General features: G+C 39.7%; 1 protein-coding gene across 3 annotated transcripts in view; it reads right to left on the bottom strand.

The window, feature by feature from the left end:
* Window positions 1–2482: 2482 nt before the first annotated feature.
* Window positions 2483–12579, bottom strand: part of RIOK3 (RIO kinase 3) — a 32810-nt gene continuing 22713 nt past the window's right edge. Inside the window, exons 13-14 of one of the 3 annotated variants that reach the window (XR_009521731.1) lie at window positions 8197–12342; window positions 2483–2735 (exon numbers count right to left, since the gene is read on the bottom strand). Coding sequence is in view for 1 of the 3 variants with exons in the window: in XM_060028789.1 (XP_059884772.1) it covers window positions 12235–12342 (108 nt within the window). In the remaining 2 variants the exon portion in view is untranslated. The other 2 variants (XR_009521732.1, XM_060028789.1) reach the window with 2 other exon arrangements.

Below are 12579 nucleotides of genomic sequence, written 5' to 3'. Positions count from 1 at the left end.
TCCTGGTCACTTCCCCCTCTCACCATCCCCATGCCCCAACACCAACAGGCCATCAACTGGGAATGAGAAAAGTCTGGAGATTGAAGGGGCTCCCAAGGGAACCCAGGCTTCTCCACAGAAGGGCATATTTTGAACACAACTCCTACAGGAATGTTGGCCAAACACAAGCAAGGGAGGCAGTAGTGCACTGTGTTGGCAGGGGGTGGGGGGCTGGGGGATGAGGGCTGCTCTGAAAAGACTGTCGTGTCTCTTTGACTCTGGGTATCTTATCCCTTTTCCCTGAGAGGTAGCTTCAGTCGATGATGGCAGATTTTTGCTCCTGACAGACAACGAGGCTTAATTCTTCTGCAGCTTACCTTGGATCTGCAAGCAGCATTGAGATCTGCCCGGCTGTGGGCAAGAGGCCCAGGAACACAGTGATCTCGACAGTGGCTGTGGCCCGGGAAATGCTGAGCACGTGGGCAGCCACTGCAGGCCACACAGAAACCAGAGGATCCAGAAATGCCCTGGGCAAACCAAGTCTTTGCCTCTCTATCTCTTTCAGTCACAAACTTATTTTTTTCTGTAGAGTTCAGCATTAAAGACAATTTGAATATTTGTCCCATACTCATATAGGATTCCCTATTCTTCCCAGATTTAAAAAAGTTATCTTTTCATTGGGAAACAACAAGACTCTTTAAAAATGGACCAGCAGACATTTCTAGAGTTTTGAGGTTCCACATGTTACCAGGACTTAAATCTGTTGGTGCCCAGCATCAGCTTGGAAATCACCATGAATGACGGGGCAGCATTAGAACCGGGAGAGTCTTCTCTGTCTTGCGTCCCCTCACCCCCACACCTGATAATTACTTCTGTTGCCAGAAAGTTCTTTCCGTGAATTTCCTTTGTTACTTAGGTAAATGTTTCCTTCCTCATTTCAGTTATTTGTGTAACAGTTTGTTTCCATTGTTTCTTTTAAAGATTAAATTGAAGAAGGGATACAAAGCTCTACCTCCGTGTTGGTGTCTTTTCATTGCTGCCACACTTTTTCTCTGCTCAATTTGATTTTCAGAGAAAAATAAAACTTCATTATACAAATCAGAATAATTTTAATATTAAAATACACTTTTGGGCTTCCCTGGTGGCGCAGTGGTTAAGAATCTGACTGCCAGTACAGGGGACACGGGTTGGAGTCCTAGTCCGGGAAGATCCCACATGCCGTGGAGCAACTAAGCCTGTGCGCCACAACTACTGAGCCCGTGCACCACAACTACTGAAGCCTGTGCGCTCTAGGGCCTGTGCTCTGCAACAAGAGAAGCCACCGTAATGAGAAGCCCATGCACCACAACGAAGAGTAGCCCCTGCTCGCTGCAACTAGAGAAAGCCTGCGTGCAGCAACAAAGACCCAACGCAGCAGAAAATAAAATTAAAAAAAAAAAAAAAGAAAATCCTGGTTTCCTTTAAAAAAATAAAATAAAATTCACTTTTATTGGGAATTAAAAGTTGTATTTTTAAAAAATTCATTAAACAATTTCAAAGTATTGTTCTTTTAACTGTATTGCATTGTTTTAGAAGATAATTTGAGCCAAAATTTTCTAAAAACTTGCTTTTACGTTGAAACCCATGGAAGGACAGTAGGCCTCTTGCCCACCCTGCTTGCGACTCTCCTGGAGTAGAAGCTCACAGGAGGGCTTCCCTGGTGGCGCAGTGGTTGAGAGTCCGCCTGCTGATGCAGGGGACACGGGTTCGTGCCCCGGTCCGGGAAGATCCCACTCCGCGGCTGGGCCCGTGAGCCATGGCCGGGGAGCCTGCGCGTCCGGAGCCTGTGCTCCGCAACGGGAGAGACCACAGCAGTGACAGGCCTGCGTACCGCAAAAAAAAAAAAAAAAAAAAAAAAGCTCACAGGAGAGTTTGAGCTCAAAGACTTCTCCCAAGACTGTCTGGTTCAATGGCTCCATGAACCAAGCAGTTGGTTGTCAGAATCAAGAGTTAAAATAATCAACAAAAACATGCTGTCATTCGAAAGGAGTGCATTATGGGGGTTAAAATAATTCCAATAGAACAGAAGATATCGAGTGAAAAAAAATCTCCTCTTATTCCTCCCCCACAGCAATTCTCAAGGCCAGAGTCCAGAGGAAGCCACTGTTACCAATTTCTCTTTCTAGCTCTGATGATAACACCGTTAACTCTCAGATACTTACCTTGTTTTATCAGCTTCACGCAGTATATGTTACTTTCTGCTCTGAAAAAGATGAGGAATTTAGCACGTTGGTCTGCCTCTCACCTCCCTTTCCCCCATACTTCTCAATTTTTGTTACCTGCATTATTTTTAGTTCTAGAATTTACTTGTGTAACTTTATATACCAAAAAAGGTTACCTAAATAAGAAAGGTGTTTTGCTACTTCAAATATCTAGAAGAGGAGTGACTCTTAAAGCACTGTGAAAAAAAACACTAACATGGTATCACAAAAAGAAAATGACAGTTCTCCAGAAACCAAACTTAAAGTCATAGAAGTTTGTGAATTATTATTATTTATATTTAGCAAAAAGATTAGGATCTTTGTTTTCATTATTTTGGGAAAGCAGGAGATCTTGTATCTTCCCTGAAGGCGCTGGAGAACTACCAAGGCAGCTGGAGCCCAAGAAGTCATGATCCAGGGGAGCAGGGAGGCCCAGAGAAGAGAGTCCGGCGTTGCTGCCACTTCGTTCCACAAGGAAACTGCTGCTTTGAAAGCGATGGCTGAGAGGCTGAGGCACTGAGCGGAAGGGGAAAGATAAGACGCTGAGAAGCTGAGCAAAATGTATTTTTAGATACCTTCGGGGCTGCAGTGGAGGAGCGGTGCTGGTACCCACTAGGCTTTCAGTGATGCCCTAAAGGGCATGCCTACCCAGGAGGAGGTAAACTACAAAATCGGCAGAAGGGAAAACAGGGGCGGCCTCCAATCAGCTCAACCCCTAATGGAGTTAGGGTCACCTGCCCAGCCCTGACTGCCCCAGTGTTAGTGAATCAGCTGTAAGTTCATAATTGGTTTATTTTTTTCTTCTTTCTTATCTTACTGTGGGCTTGTGTTCTCCAGAGCCACGGAGAGCTCAGTGTAACTCCTGGTGTTTAAGATAAGCAGCTTTACAAGCTTGTGTTCCTCCCATAGTAGCTTAAAAGGTGCTTCTGACAGCTTCTAAAACCTAAACACAAAACACACAGGCTCTTCTGTTTTTCTGAGTTTTGGTTTTGTTTTGTCTTGTTTTTTAATTCTTTTTCAGGCTTTATGACACATCTGGAAGGATATGTATCAACATTTTTGTATCAGTTCTCACAGCCTGTGACTTTCACTTTTGTCTTTGACCTTTTCAAATTCCCTTTGGTTTTTACAATGAGTGTAATTTTTATAAAAGGAACTATCTTTAAAAGTTTGTGTGCCTATATTTACTGGCAAATCTTGACTATCACTGTTTCACAACCTGCTTTTCATTTTGTATTTCGTGTGTGAATTCGTGTTTCCTTACATATATGTATTTGCACGTATATGTGTATACAAGAAGTGTCAGAAATAGTATTGATGGTGGCTGACTTGTACTGTGGGTAATTTCTGTATTTTTTCTACCTTTGGCATTATTTGCATTAAAAAATAAATGTGCATCATCTTCATAAACAGAAAAGTTTCTTTTTAAGTTTAGGGTAATAGAAGATATAGAAAAGTCGCTAACAATTAACTAATCTAACCAACCATCTCATGCCCCTCTATACCCCACCATGAGGTCATCCAGCCCCTGTATCTACAACTCAGGTGGTAAGAAGCTCATGTCCTGCCAAAGAACTTGTTCCCTTCTTGAACAGCTAGTAAAGACTTGTTTTAAACTGAACCCGACTGCATGTAATTTAAACAAAAAAGTGACCTGATGTAACTTCTGTTTAAAAAAGATCACTCTGGCTGTTGTGTTGAGACTTGTTCGAAACAGGAAGAGAGACTGGCAAGAACAGAAGCAGGGAGACCAGTTAAAAGACTAACTTGAACTAGGGAAGTAGCCGTGGATGCAATGCAAAGTGGTCAGATTCTAGATATATTTTAATTAGATGTGGAGCACAAAAGACAGTTTGAGATGCCCACCAGATGTCCAAGTAAAGATGTTAACATGTTGGGTATAAAAACTGGAAAATGTTGTACAGCGTAAGTTCCTTTCCCCCACTCATTATTTAGTTAGGCATTCATTCATTCACTCATTCATTCAAAAATTAATTGAGCACCTATTGTATGCAAGACAATTCAGGGTGCTGGAATTCCAGTGAAAAAACATAAAAATCCCTCCCTCCATAAAGCTTACATTTTAGTGGAGCCTCACCTATATTATGACATATAAGACTCATAAAACAGTATATACTAGAGTTATCTTTATTTTTTTAAATGCAAACAAGGAGACCTAAAATGTCTAAATGGGCACTTCTACATTAAGAAAAACTAAAGAGATATAACAGTCATATTCAATGAGTGAAACATGATTGAATCCTACATACAAATAAAAAACCCTATAAAACATTTTTGGGGACAAATGGGGAAATTTGAATGTAAACTGCATATTTATTAGACAATATATATTGGGTTGGCCAAAAAGTTCGTTGGGGTTTTTCCATAAGATGTTACCGAAAAACCCCAATGAACTTTTTGGCCGACCCAATAGAAGTATGTTAATTTGTAGACTATCCTTCTTAAGTGATCCACACTTGAAGGACAGTTCTTGGGCACAAAGAAGCATGATGTCTGCAATGTCCTTTAAATGATTCAGGAAAATAACAACGAAGAATATAGAGATAGGCAAATGTGGTTAAATGTTAACAGGTGAATCTAGGAGACTGGCATACAACTTTTCTGTAAGTTTGAGTTTTTTCAAAATTAAGTTGGAAAACTTAAATTTCAAACAATCATGGATTCACACCCATGTGGATGGCTATTTAAAATATATATGGCAAGTGTTGGTGAGGATGAGAAAAAATTGGAACCCTTGTGCATTGCTGGTGGGAATGTAAAATGGTTCAGTGGCTATGGAAAATGGTATGGAGATTCCTCAAAAACTTAAACAGGATTACTAAATGATTCAGCAATTCCACTTTTTGGTATATACACACAAAAAAAGCAGGGACACAAACAGATATCTGTGCACCCACGTTCACAGCAGCATTATTTAGGATAGCCAAGAGGTGGATACAACCCAAGTGTCTATTGACAGATGAATGGATAAAGGAAATGCGGTATGTCCATACAATGGACTATTATCCAGCCTTAAAAACAATGAAATTCTGACACATGCTACAACCTGGATGAACCTTGAAGACATTACACTAAGTGAAATAAGCCAGGCACAAACTGACTAATATTTATGTGAGTTGCCTGGAGTACCCAAATTCAGAGAAACAGTAAAATTGTGGTTGCCAGAGATTGGAGGAATGGGGAGTTTAGTGTTTGATGGATACAGAGTTTCAGTTTGGGGAGATGAAAAAATCTTGGAGATGGATGGTGGTGATGGTTGCATAAAAAATGTGAACGCACTTGGGCTTCCCTGGTGGCACAGTGGTTAAGGATCCACTTGCCAATGCAGGGGACATGGGTTCAAGCCCTGGTCCGGGAAGATCCCATATGCCACAGAGCAACTAAGCCTGTGCGTCACAACTACTGAGCCTGCGCTCTAGAGCCTGCGAGCAACAACTACTGAGCCCGCATGCCTAGAGCCTGCGCTCCGCAACAAGAGAAGCCACCGCAATGAGAAGCCCACACACCACCACGAAGAGTAGCCCCTGCTCGCCTCAAGTAGAGAAAGCCCGCGCGCAGCAACGAAGACCCAACGCAGCCAAAAATAAATAAATTAAAAAATAAATGTGGAGCTTCCCTAGTGGTGCAGTGGTTAAGAGTCCATCTGCCGATGCAGGGGACACAGGTTCATGCCCCGGTCCAGGAAGATCCCACATGCTGTGGAGCGGCTGGGCCCGTGAGCCATGGCCGCTGAGCCTGCGCGTCTGGAGCCTGTGCTCCGCAACAGGAGAGGCCACAACAGTAGAGGCCACAACAGTGAGAGGCCCGTGTACCACAAAAATAAATAAGTAAATAAATAAACGTGAATGCAGTTAATGCCACTGAACCGTATGGCTTTTTTTGGCTGCATCGGGTCTTAGTTGAGGCAGGCAGGATCTTTCACTGTGGTGCTCGGGCTTCTCTCTATCTGCGGTGCACAGGCTTCTCTCTAGTTGTGGCCTGCAGGGTTTTCTCTATCTAGTTGTGGCACGCAGGGGCTACAGAGTGCATGGGCTCTGTAGTTTGCAGCATGCAGGCTCTCTCTTTAAGGCGCGCGAGCTCAGTAGTTGTGGTGTGCAGGCTTAGCTGCCCCACAGCATGTGGGTCTTAGTTCCCCGACCAGGGATCAAACCCACATCCCCTGCATTGGAAGGTGGATTCTTTACCACTGGACCACCGGGGAAGTCCCTGAACTGTATGTTTTAAAATGGTTAAAATGGTAAATTTTATGATATGTATATTTAATCACAATTTTAAAAATCAAATTAAAAAAAAAAGAGGAAGGAAAAACATGATTTAATTGCTCAAACCACAGAGCTCTTAATACCATAAGTGGGTCTCAAACACAGGTCTGTTTGATTACCAAATTCCTGCTGTTAACTCCCATTCTACACTGCCTTTATAAAAAATCAATGCTCCTTTCCTTTTAGAAGATAGACATTAGGTCCTAAATCTTTTCCAGACTAACCACCTTCAAATTCTTTGGCTAATCCACATACAACATGATATGATTTCCAGCCCAATTCTAGCTGCTTTCCTGTAAGTACATTCTCATGCTTGTATCCGTTAGAGCAGCAGTTCTCAAACTTTTGGCCTCAGGACACCTTTTTACTTTCAAAAATTACTGAAGACCTCAATGAGCTTTTGTTTATGTGAGTTAAATATATTGATATTCAAAATTAAAACTGAGAAATTTAAAAAAACTCTTAAAAATAACAAAACATGTTAATATAAATATTTGCAAGTAAAAAATAACTGTATTTTCCAAAACTTCAGTAAGAAAAATGGCATTTTTATATTTTTCCAAATCTCTTTAATGTCTGACTTATTAGAAGGCAGCTGAATTCTTGTATCTACTTCTGTATTCAATCTGTTGAGGTATTTTGTTTTAGTTGAAGTATATGAGGATAATCGGGCCTCCTACAGATAGGTAGTTGGAAAAAGGAGTAAATAAATGGCCTTTTCAGATCATTGTAGATATTCTTTAATACACCAATACTCAGCAAGTCATAATTTCTTAAAGGCTAGTTGCAATTTGGAATCCAAAACTGTATCAATGAATTTTTTGTACTCTGTTACATTAAAATCTATTGGTCTTTCTTGAACTTTGAATCAACCTCTTATCCACTGTATTAGTTGTCTATTGCTCCAATACAAATTACCCACAAAACTTAATGGCTTAAGACCACAAACATTTATTATTATTTTTAAAAATATTTATTTATTTATTTATTTAGGCTGTGCTGGGTCTTAGCTGTGGCATGTGGAATCTAGTTCCCTGGCCAGGGATCGAACCCAGGCTCCCTACATTGGGAGTACAGTCTTAGCCACTGGACCACCAGGGAAGTTCTCACAAACATTTATTTTTTTTAACAGTTTCTGTGAATCAGAATTTGCACATGCTTCCCTGGGTAGCTCTGACTCAGGGACCCACCTGAGTTGCAGTTATGATGCTGGCCTGGGCTGCTGTCACGTGAAGGTCTGACTGAAGACACAAAGGGTCTGGAGTTGCTCTGCAACTAATCTAAAGTTACCATCATGTTGTCTATATTCTTCTAGCTTATGGGGGTTGGTAGCGGAGACACCTGAAGTCCAAAATCCTACCTGTTGTATTTCCCTATTTTAATAACCCTGCTTAATAGTTGTTTTAGAAATTCATGCAAGCTCAAATGGTAACAACATAATTTTAATAATTCTATATGTGTAATATACTGTCTTACCATATACCATCTTCTCTCTTTAAAAATTTTCCCAAATATCTTGGATATTTTTCACCTTAGCAAAATTCTTAAATTAGCTGAAGGAGTAGGATGCCCTCCCCATATTCCACCCACCAAAAACACTATATCTACCTTGGGTTTTGTATTAGTCTGCTTGGGCTACCGTAACAAAATACGACAGACTGCATGGCTTAAAAAACAGAAATTAATTTTCTCACAGTTCTGGAGGATAGAAGTCCAAGATCAAAGTGCAGGGCTGATGTCTGGTGAGGCCTCTCTTTGGGGTGCAGACAGCTGCCTTCTCGTGTGTCCTCACATGGCCTTTCCTCTGTGCCTGCGTGAAGGGAGGTCTCTGGTGTTGCTTCCTCTTCTTATAAGGACATCAGTCCTGTTGGATTAGGGCCCCTATGACTTCACTTAACATTTATACCTTTTTTTTTTTAATACCTTCTTAAAGGCTCCATTTCTAAATACAGTTGTCATAATAGGGGTTAAGGCTTCATATGGATTTAGGGGAGAAAACATTTGGGGACAAAGCCTTCAATTACTCTGTCCAATATTTGTTTTATCCTTTTCCGAATATAACTCAACTTCAAAATGATGAAATAGGAAATGAGTAGTACTGTTTTTGTTACTTAATAATAATATATTAAAACTTCAAGCAATGGACTCATGTGTTTCTTCTTAAGATTTAATTTTTCAAACCCTTTTTGATATTTCCCCCATTTTTCATAAATTTTGGCTCATCATTTGGCACTTTACCCAGATGCCGTTCTTATGGTTTAGCATCAAGCATTCTATTTGATTATGTGTTCTTTCCCTGCCAGAAGGCATTAGAGAGAGAAAAACAGTTTAGAGCTGTAAGTTGTCGCTCACTCATTTATTCTGAAATGAATACCCCACCTTCCCCCTCCATCTGCTTTGTTCTTATCTTTCTACTATATTCGGTCTTAACTCCTCAAAAAGCTAGCTATGTTTGGGGAAAAGCTGGAAAGCCCAGGACAGCAAAAGTAAGGCTGCTCCCAAATGTAACCGTTTTATGAATTGGGAAACAAATATGAAATCGAAGAATAAAAACAAATGGCTTTGAAATGAATAAACTGATATGCCTCCAACTATAAACTCTGAGAACTTAGGGACTTCCCCGGTGGCGCAGTGGTTAAGAATCCGCCTGCCAATGCAGGGGATGCGGGTTTGAGCCCTGGTCCGGGAAGATCCCACATGCTGCAGAGCAACTAAGCCCGTGTGCCACAACTACTGAGCCTGTGAGCCACAACTACTGAGACCGCGTGACACAACTATTGAAGCCCACGCACCTAGAGCCCATGCCCCACAACAAGAGGAGCCACAGCAATGAGAAGCCTGTGCACAGCAATGAATTGTAGCCCCTGCTCGCCACAACTAGAGAAAGCCCATGTGCAGCAATGAAGACCCAACGCAGCCAAAAATAAAAAAATAAATTTAAAAATAAACAAACTTTGAGAACTTATAATCATGCTTAAAATATATATCTTCAAAAATAGAAGTACTGAGGTTTGAAAATACAATCAGATGAGCTTTTCCCTAGCAATTTCTAAAGTGTTGGAAACTGCTCAGAAGTTTTTCAAAAGGTGCAGACAACAATTTCTTCTGATGCCCAGGGCCTAAATGAGCAACAACAGAAAATGTACTGCTTCTACCATATCTCGGGGCCTCCATCTCCTTCATCTTCCTTAGGGGTTTACCATGATCATCACTTCACCATCAGCTACCTCGCTTCATCTCACTTTCTGTTCAAAGATTTTTTTTTTTTAAAGAGAATATAACATTTGCTGAGGGAAAAAAATTGGCAGGGGTGTATGCCCCCACTACATGCAATGATTTTTGGAATGCAAGGAACCTTTACTTTAGCATTTCTGAATTTCTATAATATTTAAATTTAAATGAGCATGCATGGGCTTTCCTGGTGGCACAGTGAATAAGAATATGCCTGCCAATGCAGCGGACACAGGTTCGACCACTGGTCCGGGAAGATCCCACGTCTCGGAGCAACTAAGCCTGTGTGCCACAACTACTGAGCCTGCGCTCTAGAGCCCGCGAGCCACAACTACTGAAGCCCGCACGCCTAGAGCCCGTGCTCCGCAACCAGAGAAGCCACCGCAATGAGAAGCCCGTGCACTGCCATGAAGAGTAACCCCCGCTCACTGCAACTACAGAAAAGTCCACGTGCAGTAACAAAGACCCAACACAGCCAAAAATAAATAAATAAAATAAAAATCAAATAAACGAGAATGCACGTCTTACTTTTGTAAGCAGAAAAGATGATTTTTTTAAAGAAACTGGCAAAAAATTATCTTGTTGAAATAAAAATTCTCTACATATAATCTTTATTTTGATAATTTATCTTATAGATATTCATATATCCACTTCCATTAAAATGAAACAAAATATGCTTATTTCCATTTTTTTCCCCCATCTGTATTTGACTATTTAGCAAATCAATATTTTCCACTTTCTTTTTCCACTGTGTGAAAAATTTACTCACTGATCTATATGAGGAAAAACCTGTTTGTAATGTGAAGTAGGTCATTTAAAAGTGAAATCTAAAGATGGGAAGTTGAGAGGAAAAAAAACTGCTGAAAATAGCACTGTTTAACTTAAACAGAAGGGGTAACCTGGTGCCAGGACATAAGTTAATACTTCCAAGGAACAGGAAGAATCCACACAGAGAACCAAATCTAAAATGATCTCTTCGTTTTTAATTTCTTAAGAAGCATGTTCGCAGCACACTCCAAGAACGCCACACAGCAACAGTTTGCTGCTACCGTCAGAGTATGTCAGAAAACAAAACAAAACAAAATTTAATGGTTAACTGTTTTTAAAATTAGTTCTTTGAAACTTCTGTAAAGCCAATAATCACCAATCATCTAAATATTTCTTTCATAGTGGTAAACATTTCAGAAACGTAATGAGTACCCCAAATCACACTTCTCTGAAATGCAATTAGAAGTTATACAACAGAAACAAAAATATTTTTCTAGAAAGAATATATTTGGCATTTTTAAATAATTTTAATGTAGAAGCTTTCAAGGGCAAAGTTCAGATTTTTACTTTCTATTACCAGACAGAAAGGTTAGGTCTTTAGTGATTCCAATCTGATTCCAACAATAGGAGGAATGATTCTGTTGCAGTGAATGAGCTTCAATCCTAACAAAGCCAATGTACTTTGGCTGCATTAAGAAGTGGAGTCCAGCCAGTACTAAACATTATTAAAAGTTAGGCCAGATAGTTCAAATTAGTTGGTTAATTTGGTACTCAACTTGTTTTATACATACTTTTCATCATTTGATGATATAATGTTTCTAATTAGCTTGCTATATTTCTCTCAAAATCAATTAGTAAGTATATAGTTTGAGTGAAACGTAAACTGAACTTTGTTTCACTGACTTCATTAAAATATGTCAAACATGGTTAAAGATTCCATTCTGTCCTTCTATATAATTTACATTTTCATTATAAATGCAGAGCAGCTGCACCGTGAGTTACATCCTAACTATTTCACCTAAATGTAGAAAAGCTGAAAGTTAAATTTAAAAAATTTGGATAGTTGAAAAGTACTTATATATTTATCTCTTTCAGAAACCGATGATGCCTTTCCTTGCATGTGAGTGTGGAAAAGAAGAATTCAGTTCATAATTCAAGATATACCAAAAAAAGTACTTTGCTTATGTCTATTTCTGTCAGCCATTCTGAAACCAAATTTCCATTTATATCAGCTACTAAAGAGAAGAAATTTTCCTTTAGAATCATGGTCACAGTCTGGAAAAAGAATTGAGAAGGGCTAATTTTAGGTAAATAAAATATATGAGGAAAGACGCAACACAAAACAGGGAGGTGAAAAAAGCAAGTAAGTTGTAATAAAAGCCTCCCTTGTAAACACATCTGTCCCTTCCTCCCGTATTTGGAAATGTTAAAAATTCTCATCAAACATTTTATGCCACAAATCCTTAAAATCAGGTTGATTTCAGCTAGATAACCTGTAGCTGTTAAGAATTATATTATCCTATTCATATCATGAGAGGTAGTTGACATTTCAGTCTCTCAATGCTGAGCTAAAAATTCCACATACCTGGCATATGGGTTACAAGGGAAAAAAAGCACAGAAGCACCATTGTACATTCCTCATGTTTTGGTATTTCAAGTCACCCATAACTTCATTTGCTAATGGCAGCTGACAATCACCACTGTGTTAACACTGAAAGCAGTGGATATTAGTGCTATTCGTCGTATAACACTGGCGGACCTCCATCATCTTTCAAAAATGAAGCAGCTTTCCTTCCATTCTTCTGAACGTGATCTTCATTCATTTTCTCCAAAGCTTCTATCTATAAAATTAATATATTAAATCCATTTGTCAAAATCCTACTTCACAGCAATTATGCTTGAGATTGAACCAGTATTTTTACTCTCTTAAAACTAGGTCATTCCTAACGACATTGGCCTTGAATTAGAATTACAGTGTGTGACACATATTACAGTGGGTCACATACATGTATGTTTTTACTTGATGCCATTACCAGGGTTGATGTTTAGTGTCTTTATCAAGCTAGCAATTGGCATCA

This window comes from Delphinus delphis, chromosome 13 (genome assembly GCF_949987515.2).
Source record: "Delphinus delphis chromosome 13, mDelDel1.2, whole genome shotgun sequence".
Lineage (NCBI taxonomy): Eukaryota > Metazoa > Chordata > Mammalia > Artiodactyla > Delphinidae > Delphinus > Delphinus delphis.
Note: the sequence above shows the minus strand (reverse complement) of the source record. Positions and strands in the feature narration are given on the sequence as shown.